The sequence below is a fragment of the Geotrypetes seraphini genome, chromosome 14 (assembly GCF_902459505.1).
Source record: "Geotrypetes seraphini chromosome 14, aGeoSer1.1, whole genome shotgun sequence".
Lineage (NCBI taxonomy): Eukaryota > Metazoa > Chordata > Amphibia > Gymnophiona > Dermophiidae > Geotrypetes > Geotrypetes seraphini.
The window spans coordinates 71,422,953-71,441,953 of record NC_047097.1 but is presented as its reverse complement, the minus strand read 5'-3'; the positions used below and the strand labels follow the sequence as shown (position 1 = coordinate 71,441,953).

The following is a 19,001-nucleotide window of genomic DNA, read 5'->3' as shown; positions in this document are numbered from 1 at the left end:
TATATTCACAAATACTGATTTTATTTATTTATTTATTTATTTATTTTATTTATTTATTTAGATTTTTATCCCGTCCTCCCAGTAGCTCTGAACGGTTTACAAGTAAACATTCACAATGGAGTGAATTGGACATACAAGATTATACAGTAGATTTAAATACTTGGACATACGAGACTGTGCAGCAGTGTAAATATAGGGACTATACAGCAAATTAAGAACAGTAGTTTACATATAAGTAGTTTAATTTAGATACAAGTTATTTGAGTATAGGCTGAGAGTGGACTATACAGAAATTTTTGGCAGAAGATTAAAATGGAGAAAGAAGGGTAGAGGTGGGGTTTAAGGGGTTCGGTATAGACTGAGGGTGACCTTTAGTTGAAGAAGATTAAACCTATATTATAACTATATATCCCCCTCCCATAATTATAATTATACTTTCAATGTAAAAAGGTGTCTAATCATTACAATAAGTTGTCAATGGCCCCCAAATCTTCTTAAAATTATTAGAATTCCCTTTTTGTATAGCAATTATTCTTTCCATCTTATATATATAGCATAATGAATTCCACCAGAAGGTGGAATTAAGTATTGTGTAATTTTTCCAATTTCTGGTGGTATGTTGAATGGCGACTCCTGTCATTATTAATAAAAGTTTATTATTATTTGATGAAATTTGACTCTTTTTTGTCATTGACATTCCAAATAGGATTGTATCATATGATAAAGCTACATGGTTTTCTAATAAAGAATTAATTTGTGACCAAATTGATTTCCAGAAGGCCATGATACAGGGACAAAAGAATAATAAATGATCTAAAGTCCCTGCTTCCAGATTATAATGCTAGCATCTATTAGACTTAGAGCTATCCAACTTTTGTAATCTAACTGGGGTCCAAAATGCTCTATGTAACAAAAAGAACCAAGTTTGTCTCATAGATGCAGACACTGTACATCTCATTCTCCAAGACCAAATTTGTGGCCATTGAGATGCAGAAATCTGATGCTTAATCTCAATGCTCCAAATGACTCTAAGACCAGTCTTTGGTTTTTTATTCATAAATCCAGATATCAATTTATACCACTGTGCGGCCTGGTGTCCCAAGAAATCCGCCTGAAAGCATAAGAATTCCAGACTATACTGATTGCTAAGATTTTTCCATTCAGGGAACCCCTCCTGAATAGCCTGCTTCAGCTGCAACCATTTAAAGCTTTGTGATTTGTTTAAACCTGTGAAAAATCAAGCAGTTTACTATTTGAAATAACATCATTTAAAGTTCATATACTTGCAATAATCCAATGCTTCCATACGATTTTAAAACCGCCAACTTGAATCTTGGAGTTTGGCTGTATTTCTAGAGTCTGTTGCCACACTGCAACGTTTGTTAGTGCAGGACAGCTTCACTTTTTTCACGCTCTGCAACAGAGACTTTTTATTTATGCATTCTTAAACCTTTCCACAGCAAGGTTTTGTTATTATTTATTTTTCAGTATTTATATTATATTTTTTTTGTTGACTTTTAGTTTATTATGTGCCCGCGATGATTCTTTGGCCACTTTTATGTTCACACTCTTTTAGTGTCTTTTGCTGAACCTTGTCCTTAAACATGATTACAACCAAGACACTTGTTTTGGTCGGCCCGCAACTTTGTCCAAGTTTTTAATTTTGGCCCCCTGGTCTAAACCAAAAGCGGGAAAGGAGGAAGGATGGGGGCAGAGAAGAGGGTGGGGGAGGGGCACCACTGCCATAGGCACCTCTCATCCTCACTTTGCCACTGACTGGAAACATGGCATGGTTGTGTGACCTTGTTCAACTGTTGTGGAAGGTTAGCAGCAGGAATATAGGAAAATGTGGCTCACTGTGTGTTTTTCCTTGGCACCATGTTAAAGAGAAGACAGGACACACTACCCACCCATTGAGAGAAGCCTGTCTTCCAACTAGGATTACCAGACGTCTGAGAAAACCCAGACATTTCTTCTTATTAAAGGACTTTTTAGATGGCCTCCGAGCATGTGCAGATGACGTCGCACACATCCATGCATACTCCAGGCCCTCCAGAAGAGACTGGAGATCATCTGGAAGAAGAGAGGAGGGTTTGTGGGGGCGGGACTGGAGGCGGAATGGGGCAGGGCTGGAGGTGGGGCTAGGGCAGAACAAGGTAGGTTGGAGGCAGAAGGGGTGGGGTCATATGTCCATGGATTCCCAGAGAAAAATACGGCAACCCTACTTCCAACCAGGTCACTAGTAATCACAGTGAAAAGGGCAAGTCAACTGGACTAGAAGGGACTGGAGGGGTGATTGGGCCAGCATACATGCCATAAAATCCTAGCCATATGGAACTGAAAGTTTGGTTCTCCAGATCTTTGACCTATCTCAGTTTTTATGGATTTCTTTTGGGCTTAGGAGGAAACACCAGTTGGAAAATTTGTTATGAACTGAAATGAAAGTATCTGTAATTTATGATTGTACATTAGCTACGTTTAAAGTTGTTTGTTTATAAGCCAGTTCTCTGGCTTGTTAATCATTGGGTTTTTCAGCCACAATCATCTCCTGGTGGTATGATCGGCCTGTATTTCTAGGGAAGCCTGAAAAATATTTAGGGGTCCTTACATAAGAATCTAACAATAGCCATACTGGGTCAGACCAAAGGTCCCTCAAGCCCAGCATCCTGTTTCCAACAGTGACCAACCCAGGTTCCAAGTACCTGACAGAAACCCAAAGAGTAGCAACATTCCAGAGCAGAGATTGTGATGTCATAATGCCTCATTCCACCAATGTCTAAGAACCAACCTCAGCAGTGATGTCACAATGGCTTGATTGTCCTAGACTTGGATCAGACCAATGGTCCATCTAGCCCAGTATCCTGTTTCCACAGTGGCCAATCCAGAGCGAGAGACATTGAGGGATACACCCACAAAAGCCATACCAGGGAAAGTTTTGTTTTGAGAGGTCTCTGCGGGTTGCTCAGAGGCCCTCTAGATGTAGCTCTGAGCTCGGGGAAGAAAAGATGAGGTTTGAGGGGGTGGGGACAGAGCGGGGGTTGGGGGGGTGAAACAGGATGGAGCCACGTGTCCTCTTTCTTTTTTTCATTAAGAAATCTGGTAACTCTGATTTGTGCAGTATGGTACAGTTTCAGGACCACATGATTCAGACTCAGGACAACCATCACATCTCTTCCTTGTCTTTGTGCATTTCTTCTTCTGCTTCTACAACCAAACAATATAACACAGATTTCTTTAGACAGCAAAGGACATACTGTGGTTCTTCAGTTCATGGCTTCGGAAAGAAACCAAAACGAGCACTACCCTCTCATCACAGGTTCATTGCGCTAAGCACAGTGGCGTAGGACGTGTGAGCGGCACCCCTCTCCCCCCCCCCCGTGCGCATCCTTCCCTTTCCCCGTAGCTTTTTAACTTCTCCGGCATGAGCAGCATGCCCACATAGGTATCTGCTCTACCTTTGACATCACTTCCTGGGCGTTGATCCAGGAAGTGACGTCAGAGAAGGTGTCGATGCCAGGGAAGTGAAAAAGGGATGGGAGAAGGCAAGAGGAATAGAAGGGGTGCTGCGTCCTAAGGAAGATTGCGCCCGGGGCGGACCGCCTCCCCCGCAGCCCCCCTTACTACGACACTAGCTAAGCGCAAATTCACTTTTTGTTCTTTCCCTCAAAACTTTTTCTATGCGACGTACCACTTCACGAAAAGTTACTACAATGCTTAGACGCAATTGGCATTGGAGGCGAGGTGCTGAACTGGTTCCGAGGATTCCTCACGACTCGCACCTATCAAGTTCGCTTCAACTGCAATCTCTCTAAAACATGGAGAAACCCATCAGGCGTACCACAGGGGTCCCCACTATCCCCACTACTCTTCAATGTCTATATAGCTTCACTAGGTACGCAGCTGTCCCAACGAGGTATCAAAGTATTCAGTTACGCAGATGACTTCACAATCATCATCCCATTCATTGCGTCTCCCTCCGAAATCACCCCCAAAGCAACTGAAGCGCTAAACATGATGGAACAATGGACCACAGATTACAAATTGAAGCTCAATTCGGATAAAACTAAATTCTTTATAGCCTCGCCACAAACGCATAACATGACAAAATCTCTACACATTAACAATCTTGACTACCCCATTCAATCAACGATGAAGGTCCTAGGAGTAATACTAGACCAAAGTCTAACCATGAAAGACCATATAAACTCCCTAATCAAAAGAGGGTTTTTCACTCTCTGGAAACTTAGGTCCATCAAGGCGTACTTCCACACTTCAGCTTTCAGAATTCTAGTACAATCCCTAATACTGAGCCATCTGGATTATTGTAACATCACCCATCTGACAATCCCCCAGAAGCAAAAGAAAAGACTACAACTGATACAAAATGCAGCAGTCAGGATGATTTTCGGGCTAAAAAAATCCGACCACATAACCCCTTCCTACAGACTCCTACACTGGCTGCCGATGGAGGCACGCACGAAGTTCAAACTAGGATGTCTCTGCTTCAAAGTACTAAATGGGCTAACCCCTAAATACATCACAGACCTCTTCTCATTCCCAACCAACAGACACGAAAGAAAAACACACCTGAAATTTGTCTCCCCACCGGCCAGAGGATGCAAATATAAAAGATATCATCAACAACTGCTATCGTATCAAGCAGCAACATGGGGTAAAGACCTAGAAAAACTAATTGCACACACGAACAATTATGGAGAATTTAGGAAACACCTAAAAACTTACCTGTTCCTGAAATACCTAGACAACGAACCAGGCCATCAACCCCCCTTGTAACATCATCATATACCAGAACTTGTAAAATGTTAACCCTAACCCTACACACAAACTGTTGGTACTATTATTAATGATGACATTATCAGATGCACACTGTTATTCTCTTCAATTCGTTGTATGTACAGCTCTATTCATTGTATCTACAGCTATTATTTATTGTATTTACAGTTTCTATTTAATGTAAACCGCCTAGAAGTCGCAAGATTGCTGGCGGTATATAAGAATAAAGTTATTATTATTATTATTATTATTATTATTCATTTGCTGTTACAGCACCCCAAATATGGAACTCCCTGCCCCCTTATCTGAGGGAAGAATCAAATATTGATCAATTTAAAGGAGCATTAAAATGCTGGGAATGATTAAGAAGGGGATCACAAACAGATCAGATAAAGTTATCATGCCGCTGTACCGGGCCATGGTACACCTGGGATACTGCGTCTAGCACTGGTTGCCGTACTTAAAGAAGGACACGGTACCACTCGAAAGGGTCCAGAGAAGAGCGACTAAGATGGTTAAGGGGCTAGAGGAGTTGCCATACAGAGAAAGATTACAGAAACTGGGCTTCTTCTCCCTTGAAAAGAGGAGACTGAGAGGGGATATGATAGAAACATTCAAGATAATGAAGGGAATAGACTTAGTAGATAAGGACAGGTTGTTCACCCTCTCCAAGGTAGGGAGAATAAGAGGGCACTCTCTAAAATTGAAAGGGGATAGATTCCGTACGAACGTAAGGAAGTTCTTCTTCACCAAGAGAATGGTAGAAACCTGGAACGCTCTTCCAGAGGCTGTCATAGGGGAAAACACCCTCCAGGGATTCAAGACAAAGTTAGACAAGTTCCTGATGAACCAGAACGTATGCAGGTAAGGCTAGGCTCAATTAGGGCACTGGTCTTTGACCAAGGGCCGCCACGTGAGCGGACTACTGGGCATGATGGACCACTGGTCTGACCCAGCAGCGACAGTTCTTATGTTCTTAAAAAGCTTCCTCTACAGAGATGCTTTTACTCCATAATCCAGGACTCTTATACAATCTATGAAAAGGCAGCTCTCAACTAACTTTCCCCTCCCCCTTTGTGTTATCCTTAACTGTTTTCTTTTCTAAAATATTGTATTTCACCCTCTACCCTCTTGTTTTCCGTTTGTCTGTGGGTCTTGTCCGTGTTTTGGTTCTTGTTAATTATTTTAATTTTGATCCCCTCAATTTAATTGTATTGTATAGCGCCTAGAATGTTAGTAGGCGAGTAATCTAATTTTTAAGAAAACCTTGAAACCTTGAGGTAATGGTTTTGAAGCCAAGCTCATAGTCTTAAATTGTGAATGTTATGCGATATAGCTGGATCTGCAGAGCCCAAATCCCCCCACCCAGCACACCTGCTTGGGATATTTCTAGTACTTTCCACCTGCGTTCCCTAAGCCGAAGAATGTATCTAGAGGGGGTTTACTTAGATCAAGTCATGCTTTTTCTTGAAGGGAAACTTCTCTCTGATGAGGGGGAAGGGGAGACACTAAAGAGTTTAATAAATATCTCCTGATAACGATCGCTCTGCCTTTCTTTTTGGTAGCCCTGGGCCAGGAGGAAGGAGTTGTCTGGGCATGAGTGTGGAACATGCAGTTTGTGAGAATTCCCCCTGCCCAAAGGGAGTGCCAAGCTTCCGAGACCACCAGTGCCAGGCGCATGACAGGAACGCCAGCAAGAAGAGAAGCCTTATGACAGCCGTCACCATCGATGGTAAGCTAAAGCCATAAATAAAATACGTGGGAAAAAATGTAAAAAGGACCCCACAATGCAAATCCTTCCCTGGTGTATGCGTCGAAGGCTCTCACTCTGCACGCACGACTGCTGTTTCAGTGGCTGAAGAGGGAGCAATGCAGGAGTGTGGAACCCCCAGAGAAGTACCCTATTATAGGAGCTCACCCGAGGGAGACTACCGGGTAGAAGCCCAGGCAAAAGGATACCACCAGGGAGGCTGTTGGTGCTTTCACTGTGCAAGGATTCTGGGGGTTCATGTACCACCTTCCTGCTGGCCCAGAAATGACCTGTTCTGTTAAGTGATCTTATTTTGCATTGCTGTACCCCTGAATGCCATGCAGGGGCATCACACTGGCATAGTTAAAGCATGAATACATCACAGGCAGCTAATGGCATAGCAAGGGAGGCTTTTTCCCACCCCGCTGCCCGCATATCTCTTGAAATGTTCGCCAGCATGAACAGGATCTTCCACCCGCTGCCCGCACCAGCATTGGCTCACTTCTGACATCACGTCCTGGTCCTGCGACCAGGAAGTGACATCAGAGTGAGAGATGAGGCCAGTGCCAGAAGCACGTAGGACAGTCTTCTGGCTGCCAGCAAAGATATGAAGAGTAGGTGGGGGGAGGGCTTTTCAGAGACTCCTCCCATCACTGGGGGTGGGTGGCATCTCTCTTACTGCACCACTGCCAATATGTGTAAAGCATGAATACAGCATAGATAACTGAAGAGCAGATTTTCAGAGATCCAATGAGGCACCAGACCAATATGTGTAAACAGTGGTGTAGCGAGGGCGTGAGGTGCCCCGCTCTCTTCACTCCCTCACCTCCACACACTCCTTCCCTGCCCCTTCCTGCCGTGCGTGTGCCACTTCCTTTCCCCGTACCTAAATGATGGGCCCTGTATTACCTGGTCCTCTATAATTGTATAAAGGAAAATAGGCACCTGCTTTCCATTATAGAACAGATTCCTCCTGCACACAAAGTTTTAGAATCCCCCTCCCCCCTTCAGTAATTCTTTAAAGGTGCACTTTTGGGAACCTGTTCTATAAAGGAAAGCCAGCTTTACTGGGATGCGTAAAGGAGATGCTGAGTTATCAAATTGCCTCTAATGTGTTCTGTCTCTTTTTCTACCAGAGGTCTTGTGCTTTCTCTTTTCTAAATGTTTTTTACTTCCACTTACTCGCCATGGACTTCTATTGCTCTTTCAGATAAACCTTGTGAGCTCTTCTGCACTCCTGTAGGGAAGGAGGCCCCTGTTCTAGTGTCGGACAGGGTGCAGGACGGCACATCGTGTGGCCCTTACGAAACGGACCTCTGCGTACATGGCACGTGCCAGGTGGAGTAGCATTTGGTGTTCTCTAAGCATGTTCCTACTTTTGCTCCAAACTGGAATGAGTGTGCGGCTGGCTGTTTTCAACAGAACAGTTGTTGGACAAGCCAGATTCTGTAGCACAGGGTGGTTGTGAAGAAGTGATGCTGGGTCTAAGGCTTGTGACTGTGTTACAGTGAGATTGTCCTCATAATGAAGAGAGCTGAAAAATCTGCATGTACAATTGATAATTTGCATAAACAATACAAGATACACCCAAAGATGAACAAGTCGTAGCAAAAGTAGGGGACTAGCTTCGGAAAAGACAAACCAGCAAAAAAAGAAGCAAGAGAGATGTTTATACATTTATTGAAATGACAATAATTGTCCAACTGCAAGTTCTTGATTAGAAAGATCAAATGAAGTCCCGACTAGGATCCAAGTTTTGGCGACTGCATCACCTTTTTCAGGGGAGGACAAAATAACTAAAAACATAGAATGATAAAATAAAATGTTAGAAGAAATTAATACATGAATAATACAAGCCATAAAAACTCTTGAAAGCAGACAAGAACAATATAAAATGACAATCGTAAAATATTAAATAACAATGCAACAATGCTGATCCCCCCAAAGATGAAGACATAACTCTATTAAAAGAGATTAAGGGCCCTGAATATTGTGGTGAATTCTCTTCGCATTAGCACATCCTCCAGTAGCACCTCCTTCCTTACTCTTTGGGATCTTGCTAGTCACTTGTGACCTGGGTTGACCACCATTGGTTTGATCCAATAGGGCTTTTCTTATGTGTTGTGGGATGGGTGGTTGTGTGTCAGATTCTCATCCTTTTATGTACTGAAGTGGGGGATTCTCTGGGCACCTTTTCTTTCCTGGTTCTTCTGGTTTTCCTTGATGCTACCATCCTTTTCTGCATAAGAGATGAAAGGAAAATGTTCTCTCAGGGTTTCCGCAGCTGGCGTTCTGCTTGTTGCAGGTTTCTGGGTCAACCAGGCAAAGGAGAACCCAGACACCATTCATGCACCCCCCAATCAGAGGCGTCAAACACAAAAAAATGTACAATGGCCTGCTGGCCACGCAGGCAGCGAAACTAGACCGCCAACTATCCAGTCTACTGACCATGACACCAGACTACAAAACCTTCAGAAAAGAAATAAAAACCCTGCTATTCAAGAAATCCATCAAAACAAATTAACACCGAAGTAACCCGTTCAACCCTGTAACTCTTCTGGAAATGTCCAGATAACATTTTATGCAATCTGCCTTGAACCGCAAGGTAATGGCGGAATAAAAGTCACTAATGTAATTTAATGTAAAGTAGTAGTAAGCAACACAAGATAGATCAGAACTAAGCTTCCCTGATAGATCTCAATGATTCATCACGTGACAAGCATTCCTTCCCTCCCTCTTTAATTGAAAGTGCTGTCTCTGTAGATAGGGAGAGAGCGAGTGTTCGCTACATGGTGAATCCCTGAGATCTATCAGGGCAGCTCAGTTCTGAACGATCTTGTGTTGCTTACCCCTGAGGAAGATGGGTTTTCAGTTCAAACATGGAATTATGTTGGGTTTTGTTGATCTACACAAGATGATGAAATGAACTTCATATTGTTGGATAAAGTACCCAGGAGGAAAGTCATCTTTCTGACCTACATTTTGCTGGTTGGATATTTGTAGGGTTCTTCTTTTCTATTCCAATGAGATTGACACACTTGAATGTGTCTCAAATATATTTTAAAAGGTTTTTAGAATTCAGATTGTATTTTAGAAGAAATTAAGGTATTTCACAAACCTAGTAATAAACTCAATCACATACCCCATTCAACCCATTCTAAAACTTCTGGGAATGATAATAGACAGATGCTGCACCATGCAACCACAAATCAACAAAACAATACAGAAATCATTCGTGGTCATGAGAAACCTAAGGCAAGTTCAAAAATTCTTCGACAGAAAACAATTCCAGCTCATGGTCCAGTCCCTAGTCCTAGGTCTCCTAGACTATTGCAACATCCTCTGTCTCCCCTGCCCTGCAACCATGATAAAATAACTACAAACAGTACAAACCACAGCCCTGAGACTAATCCGTTCACTAAGAAAACACGACCACATCACCGAGGCACACCTTGACTCACACTGGCTCCCAATTCAAGCAAGAATACTATTTAAATTCTACTGTCTACTATTTAAATCCATAAATGGTGACAGCCCAGCCTACTTGAACAACCGCCTAATCCAAACTACCACAACCAGACACAGGAGAACCCAGACACCATTCACATATAACACATAACATTATACTTATAAACCGCGTTACCAAAAAGTTCTGTGCGGTTTACAAAAGATTATAAACATTAAACATAATCGTATATTTGAATGAGTCAGCTAGTCAGGTATTTGGAGAAAAGTTAGGTTTTTAGCTGTTTTCTAAAATGTCTGTAAGAAACAGCTGTGAGCAACAATGATCAAAATTCTTTTTCATGAGAAGTTGCCTGAGTTGCTAAAGAGTGATTTAGGAATTTCTTGCTTTTAGAAGGGAAATTGAACAGAGCATGAGTTTTTCTACTGAATTTGTGCGTAGCTATGGAAAAACTATTAGCCAGATAAGTAAGGGGCTGCACCATATAAAATCTTGTAATAAAAACAGCCCAACTTGAACAATACCCGAGCTTCCACAGGCAACCAATGCAATTCGTAATAAAATAACATAACATAACATGATCGTATTTCTTCAATCCGTAAATCAATCTAACTCCTTCTTAATAATTGATAAATAAGCAATATTGTAATAGTCAAGGAGACTCAACAGTAATGACTGGACCAATAATTTAAAGGCTGAAAATTCAAAATAGGGTCTAATTGTTCGTAGTTTCCATAAAGTAAAATAACTTTTACGTACAACAGCATCTACCTGGGTTTTCATAGTAAGATGTTTATCTAATACGATTCCTAAAATTTTAATCAAACGGAAAAAACTGTACGACGGCCTTCTAGCCACACAGGCCTCAAAACTAGACCACAACTCTCCAATCTACTAATCGTGACCCCAGACTACAAACCCTGCTATTCAAGAAATCCATGAAGACTAACTAACACTGTATGAAACATTGCAGTCTACTCTGTAACACCTCTGGACATGTCCAGAAATCCTCTTCTGTAATGCGCAAGGTAATGGCGGAATAAAAATCACTAATGTAATGTAAATGTTATTGCGTTCGAAGGATACAGTGAGGCAGTGGCATAGCAAGGGAGGTTGAGGCCCGGGGCAGTAGTTGAATCACCACATCATGTGACCTTGCCCCCCCCCCCCCACTGTTCCTTGCTGTTTGAGAGCCTCCCTGCCCCGCCTACCTTATTTCTTCCACCTGCTGCTCATGCCATCCTCGTCTCCCTTCTGTGACCAGGAAGTGACATCAGAAGGGAGCCAAGGCCGGCACAATCAGCAAGCGGAAGATGTTTGCACCAGTGAACATTTAAAGAGGTATTTAGGGGGTAGAGAGGAGGAGAAGTGCTGGTGCCCCCCATGAAGACAGCACTTGGGGGTGGTCCGCCCACACCCCCCTCACTATGCCACTACAGTGAGGTATCATACATTACAGTAAAAAGTGTTTCCATTGTGCTGTGCTACAGAATCAGTGCTTCATAGTAGAGAATGACACGGGGACAAATTTGTCCCCGTCCCTGCAGGAACTTAATTTCTCTGTCCTGTCCCATGAGTTTTGTAGCTGTCACTGTCCCTGCCCCATTCCTGTAAGCTCTGCCTTAACCGCACAAGCTTTGAACACATGATTTGAAAGTGTTTGAAGCTTGTGCAGTTGAGGACGGAGCTTAGGCATTATGACATCACAATATGAGCTCTAGAATGTTGCTACTTAGATGAGGACGGAACTTAAGCATTGGTGGAATGAGGCATTATGACATCACAATCTGAGCTCTAGAATTTTGCTACTTAGGATTTTAAAGTGTCTGAGGCTTGCACAGATGAGGACGGAGCTTAGGCATTGGTGGAATTAGGCATTATGACATCACAATCTGAGCTATAGAATGTTGCCACATGATTTTAAAGCGTTTGGGGCTTGTGCAGATGAGGATGGAGCTTGCAGAAATGGGGCAGGGACAGGAAAATGAGCTCCCGTGGGGATGGGGAAAAACTTGTCCCTGTGTCATTCTCTACTTCACAGCTTCATATGTGTTTGACTTTACAGCCAGTATAACGTCCTATACTGTCCATGGGCATCTGACACCTCGCTTTCCCGTCTGTTATTGCTCATGTTGTGTAGGCTGAACTGAGTCTTCGTTAGGTGAAATAACTAAGATTACTGGTTGTAATCATTAGAAGATTGGCTGCGATGGGATCGTCGGCTCGTCAGCGAAAGAGGATCGCTGCGGAATATGTAGCGGAGACGGCAAAGCCTGCAAAGTGGTGAAGGGAGGTTTCCGCCACACCAAGGGTATGGGTAAGTATGAAGCTTCCGGAAGCATCAGTGGGATTTCAAATCACAGATCACAGGGTGGCAGAGACTCATGCGCAGGGAGCCATCGTTCCTGCAATGACACTGAGATTTCATGTTGCTCGTGGCTCTAGGACTTGAGCTGCAGGCTATTCAGATAGCCAGTTGGTTCCAGGTTTTGGCTCTGAGGGGCTGATCCAGTCCTGATTTTTGTTACCACTGTGACTGTGAGTTCGTAAGGCTGATTCAAATTTGAACAACGGATCTGGGAGAGTAATTTTAAACACACATAGATACCTCTGTCACCTTTGTAACACAGAGATAAACTAGGTACCTTATTGGACATCCAACAGAAATACCCTGTGATAACGTTACCCCTGATCGATAGCAAATTTTACCAGGAGTTTCTGTGGTTCAAAGTTTGTGTTTAACCCTGATGAAATGTCAGTTTCTTTTAGGCCCAAAAGGTAGTGGCTTAGTGACGGTAGGAGGCGCCCCCCACAGCCTCCTCGCCGGCCCCCTGCTCACCACACAACATTCACACCCTCCCTACCCGCTCGCACCTCTTTAAATCTTTGCCTGAGCGAGCAGCTTCTCTGGCCTGCTGGCGAAAGCAGCAAGCCAGAGAATTGCTTGCACTGGCAAAGATTTAAAGAGGTACGGTGGGGGGAGAGAGGGCATGAGCGTAGCATGGTGGGGGCGGAGAGGTGCTGACACCCCCACCATGATGGTCCCCCCATTACTACTGCCAACAGGTACATTTTCATAAATTTTTATTGGATTGGAGTTCCTGGTTTTCTCAAAGGTGGCCCAGTGTGTGGATTGTTCACCCACAATTACACTTTGCAGGTGACTGGAGATCTCTGTGGCTTTTGTGGAACATGTTTTTTCCCTAAAACTTTTGTTTTACATTTGCTGCATGAAATTCCACAGGTTGCTGGAGAATCGGCCAATGGGCAGATGCTGCCAGCATCTAAAGGCCTTGTCCATAGCCCACAACAATGAACCAGACAGGGCCACTGACAGTTAAACACCTTGAATCTGTTTTGTACGAAGGATGAGATGCGAAACCAGGCTTGATGACACTTTTGCTTTGAAACGTCCTTTTCTTGTTCTGTTTTCACCATTGATCAAGTGTTTGCAGATCTGAAGGAATGACCCCCTGCCCATCTGTTTCTGTTTCTCAGTAGCCACTACTCATTGTAAGAAGGTGGCCACGTGTGTGCTTGGTAAGGACCAGACCGTGCCGACGTGTTTTTCCTGTAAGAGGTTCAGCTCCTGTTTTTCTTAGGAGGGGCCCCTTTTGGTGGTGGCTCTCTGCTCTTCTCTTACAAGGGGAATGTGGTTCCTGTTTGCATCTTACTGAAAGCCATGGATAACGTTTTGTAGAGCATTATGTAGCTCTGCTTGATTCAGGGAGGGAGCTGGGCCATACATTTTTTACTGTAAATAATCAACAGGGAAGGCTGTGATTTTGGAAACTGGCTGATATTCAGTCAGTGGCAGACAGGGGTTTTTGTCCACCACCAGCACTAAAATTCGATATTCAGTGCCAAGTCCTGTGCGGGCTTCAGCAGTTTTTAAAAGCCAGCTAGTGCATGACAGGGTAAGTTAATATTTAGATTTTTGTGTGCTTTTTCTACTAGTGCATGAATGATAATAATCAGTTAATAATAATAATCAGTTTATATACCGCAAGGCTGTAAAGTTCTATGCAGTTTACAATAGTTTAAAAAAAAAAAACAATAAAAGAAGTTGAATAGAACTAAAAAAGTTAAAAGCCAATAATTAGACACACTAAAATGATCAAAATAGTTCATAATAAAATTTTTACGAATTAGTTGCCTAAATACTTCGAAAACAGATATATTTTTAGATGTCTCCTGAATTCCCCATAAGTATCAGCAAGCAAAAACAATTGTTCTAAATCCGTGCTTGCCCACCCCGGTTACAGAACATCAGATTCTGAGATGAGGCTTGAAGGGAATGGACATGACAATAAAACAAGGATGCTTTTCTCAATGGGGCAAGAGGGGGCACCTCTCCTCCTCTCTGTCCCCCCCCCCCCCGCATATCTCTTTTAGATGTTCACCGGTGCAAGCAACATCTGCCACCTGTTTCTTGCGCCGGTGTCAGCTCCCTTCTGACGTCACGTCGCAGGACATAAGAGCATAAGAAAAGCCTTACTGGGTCAGACCTATGGTCCATCAAGCCCAGTAGCCCGTTCTCATGGTGGTCAATCCAGGTCCCTAGTACCTGGCCAAAACCCAAAGAGTAGCAACATTCCAGAACCCCAAAGAGTAACAAAAGATTCTAGAACCCCAAAGAGTATCAAGATTCCAGGCAGAATCTCAAAGAAGAGCAAGATTCTGGAACTCCAAAGAGTAGCAATATTCCATGTTACTGATCCAGGGCAAGCAGAGGCTTCCCCCATGTCTTAATAACAGACTATGGACTTTTCCTCCAGGAATTTGTCCAAACCTTTCTTAAAACCAGCTACGTTATCTGTGATACGACGTCAGAAGGGAGCTTTGAGTGGAAGACATTTCTGGTGCCAGCGAACATTTCAAAAGGTATGCGGGGGAGGGGGGGACACGCCCAAGCGGGGAAGAGAGAGGGGGGCACCAATCTCCCTCACTACGCCACTGGCTTTTCTTCCCAAGAGGACAGTGAGTACCAGTGTTATCAGTATGAAATTCCGGTTCCTTAGCAGTCGGGAAGAGAGAGGAAAACCTGAGATTAACTGAAATGTAAGTCAATGGGGGGAATTTGGCTAGACTAAGGCTTAGTGATCTTTAGCTCCTGTTACACCCCTAGATTTCTAGTTTAAAGGACGTTTGTGGTCCTGTCAAGGAGCATGTGAACATTATCCATGGCTTCTTAGTAAGGATTACTATGAGTGGTTTTATTTGTGTGAAAAATAATAGCTTATTCCATGGCTAGAAGTGAGAATGGCTGATAGATTCCACATGGACACTCACCTCATCTTGTAGGACTCGGCGATTGAAGAGGTTTCCTTCCCTCCACTGACTCTCCTTTTGGGTATCTGAATACTTCTTAAGCATTTAAGGCAAGATTTGCATTTTTGGCAAAACAAAGTGCATGAAGTTTACCTGGTATCTTTTCCAAGTCATTTAAAGACTATTCTATGAGGGTGGTTTGAAAAGTTTGGTGTAAAAAAAAAAAAAGTTAAACGAATATATATATATATTTTTTAACGGTTATATTTCTCAACATAGTCTCCATTGCGGCCTGTACACTTAGTCCAGCGAGTGTCCAGTTTTTCCGTCCCGTCGGATAAATAGGTTTTGTCAAATTAAAAAAAATATTTAACTTGTTTTTCACCAAACTTTTCAAACCGCCCTCATATGACTTGGCGCTCGCTTATCCTTACTCACCACTTGTATGTGGCTGAAGCACCAAAATTGGAAACCCTGCGCCCTCTGAGCTGCGCAGGAGTCCTCCAACTGCATTGCTGCCAGTGGGAGGCGGTACTTCAATATTGTGCTTTCAATCTCTAGGGTTAGGCAGGTTCCTTGGAGTCCTTGCCTGACCCTCACTATTAAAAATGTGATAGCGAAACAGCACCCCCTGCCAGCAGGACTGTATTTACAGGACTCCTGCTGAGCTTAGAGGGAGCAGCAATTGGAAGGTATGTGCAGAAGTGGCCCAAGCTTAGGGTTATCATATTTTTCTCCAGGAACCCCCAGACACATGACTCCGCCCAGTTCCGACAAAGTCTCCTCTCTTTATTCGGATGAGCTCCAGCCGCATCTGGAGGGCCTGGAGCATGTGCAGATGTGTGTGATGTCATCTGCCCATGCTCAGCCCTCCAGATGCAGCCGGAGCTTGTCGGGGGTTCCGTCCAGGAGCCCGGACAGTCTTTGAATAAGAGGACATGTCCGGGTTTTCCCGGATGTCTGTCAACCCTACCCAAGCTGTATTCTATAAGATCACGCCTAAGTGCTAAAGCCCATAATTGCAAGGAGAGCTTGTATGTGGGTGGAGTATGGCACAACTCCAACTTGGAATACTATAAGCTATGTGTGTTGCATGGTGCACTTAGCTATGCTCATTTCTACCTGCCATTGACCTGGTGTACATGGGTTTACGTTAGTATTCCATAATGGCATCTTGGCACACAGATGGCGCTGGTGCCTCTAAATGGAAGCGCCAGTTCATAGCATTGTCCCATTAGTTTGCAATGCTTTTTGATGCCATTGGTGTTTTGGCCACAGATTAAATGGCAATAAATCAAATAAAATCAAACTCATTGAATTGAATGATCTGAAAATTGACCTTCCCCGGGCTGACTTAATTTGCACGTGAGGTTCCACAGCTCATAGTCATTCAGCATAGATGATAAAGAGACATTCTCTGGGTACGTGTGATTTTGAAAGAGATTTGCAATGGTCTTCTCTCCAGCCTCTCCCCTCCCAATTGAGCTCAGTGTAGAGTTACCAGATTCCGGATTTCCCCGAACACGTCCGGGGGTCTGGACGGCTTTTCAAAACCCGGCACTTTGAAAAGCCTCCTCTGAATCGCGTCGGGTAGGAAGAAATCCACACATGGAAGGATTTCCTTCTGTCCGACAAGAACAGGTAGCGGGGGCGGGATTTGGGTGGGACTAGGGCATATCGGGGTGGGGATGGGTGGAACTGGGCGGGCCTGGGGGCAGTTACTATAGAAATATCTGGCAACCCTACTGAGTCTCAGTGGGCATCTTCTTCAACTCCCAATTTTGAAAAGGAAATAATATAGGTATTTTCCCTTTAAAGATTAGCTGAAAGTATGTGTGTGTGTTACCAACAGCATATGCTATTTAAGAATGCCACAGGACTCCCCCCTCTTAGTTTGTTAAATTCCTTCAAGTGGATTCTCAGAACTCCTGCGGTAAAGCCTTCAGCACATACCCCATATTCTGGGAATAGTGCAGTGCTCAAATTGATATGCAAATCATATGTGTGCTATAAAAGCGAAAGCAATGGGGAAGGTGAATGGATTTTGCGGTAAGCACAGCTGTTGTGTGCACGTGTCTAGCAAACGAGACCATAAAGCACACGTCTGCACCGCTCTTCCCTGCCTTAAATATAGGTTTTTCAATTTGTTTTTATATCTAAACACTGAAAACAGGCACCGATGTGTGCTTCCCCTTTTGAGTTTGCTCTGACTTGTGCACATTTCTTTCTCGGTACTGGCCCTTACAGGTGCATGCGCTTTCTTCCACTTCCAAAAGAAATCAAACCCGTCAGATTTGAAGGTAGAAATCAAAAGAAATCCTCTTCAAATCCTCCACCGCCAGCTCCAAGCTGGCATTACTTGCCCAGCAGTACCACAGGGTTTGTTTGTGTTCTGTTCTGAGAGCATTGGGAAAGACAGAGAAAACGATTTGTGGCCACCTCTGCCATGCCCGTTGCTTCCCACATTAAAGCCCTCTGAGCATTCTGCACAGATTAAAATGTGCGTTATTCCTGTGCTAACTGGCCTTTGAGAATTGGCCTTCTTGGGTAGAGAATATTTAATTTTTAAGCGCATCCTCCTAAAGGAGCTCAGAACGGGTTACAAATTTCCCCTCTCTGTTCCCACAGTCTAATCTAATGTACCTGGAGCAGTGGAGGATTATGTGACTTGCCCAGGGACACAAGGAGCAGCACAGGATTTGAACCCACAACCTCAGATGCCAACCTGTAGGCCAACCACTGTGCCACACTCTCCTCACAGATGTTGGCCAGTGAACCTTTTCTGCCCAGACTGCGGCAAATCTTCCGTGGGTTTTGCCAGATATTTTAGGGGTTTTCTTTGGGAGGCTAAGAAGAATTGCTTTGGGAAGGAGAAAGTGAAGAAGCCCTGTCTGATGCATTCCCTGGTGTATAAGTTCATCCCACTGTAACTGAAATGAGCAGGAAGGTGGCCTGATTGCAACCTGATTGTGTCTAGGGGGTGCTGCTGTTTAGAACAGCTGATGCAGTGAAGAAAGCAAAGGTAGGCCACAGCTGTCACCGCCTGTAGTAGATGCCCTCTTCCCGTATCCAGTCTGGCATCAGGAATGGGCGAGCAGCCAGCGCTTCTTACCTGGTTCTACTGCCACATTCTGCTAACTGCCTCTTCCCTTTAAAGTCAGAATGCTGGGTGTGGGTGGGGGTTAGGGGAGGGGGAGTCTTTTTAGACTACGGTGCACAATGCTATTCTAACTTTACAGGGAAGTAGCAGCCAGCAGAGATGGCGTTCTGGGGGGGAAAGTAAGTATGCTTGAAGGGGGAAGGAGGATAAGGTGATTATGCCATAGGGAGACAGAACAGTCATCATGTCTAGAAAGGTGAGTGTAGGGTTACCAGGCATCTGGATTTAGCCTGACACGTTCTGGGTGTCCGGACAGCTTTTCAAAACCCGACGCACTATCCAGTTTTTGAAAAGTGTTGAGATTGGGGCTGCGTCTGGAAGGCATCCTCTCCTGTTTTTATACACTTGGACTGTAAGCCGTTTAGATATGATTTGATTTACGGGATATCAAATAATAATAAATTTGAAACTTGACGTCACACGCGTGCGAGCATGCATGTGATGTCACCATGTCACATGCACAGATGCCCTCCTGACACGCCTCCGAAGAGAAGTTTTGTGTGGGGCCGTGGTTTGGGAGCGGAACGAGGCATGGCTGTGTTGGGGTGGGGCCTGGGTGG

General features: G+C 43.9%; 1 protein-coding gene across 4 annotated transcripts in view; it reads left to right on the top strand.

Annotated features, from left to right (window-relative positions):
• ADAMTS17 (ADAM metallopeptidase with thrombospondin type 1 motif 17) overlaps window positions 1–19,001 on the top strand; it is a 149,140-nt gene that overhangs the window by 85,639 nt on the left and 44,500 nt on the right. For 2 of the 4 annotated variants that reach the window (XM_033920220.1, XM_033920218.1), the window contains exons 13-16: window positions 6,360–6,526; window positions 7,755–7,882; window positions 12,207–12,327; window positions 13,509–13,583. In XM_033920220.1, the coding sequence (XP_033776111.1) occupies window positions 6,360–6,526; window positions 7,755–7,882; window positions 12,207–12,327; window positions 13,509–13,583 (491 nt within the window). The remainder of the gene's footprint in view (window positions 1–6,359; window positions 6,527–7,754; window positions 7,883–12,206; window positions 12,328–13,508; window positions 13,584–19,001) is intronic. The other 2 variants (XM_033920219.1, XM_033920221.1) reach the window with 2 other exon arrangements.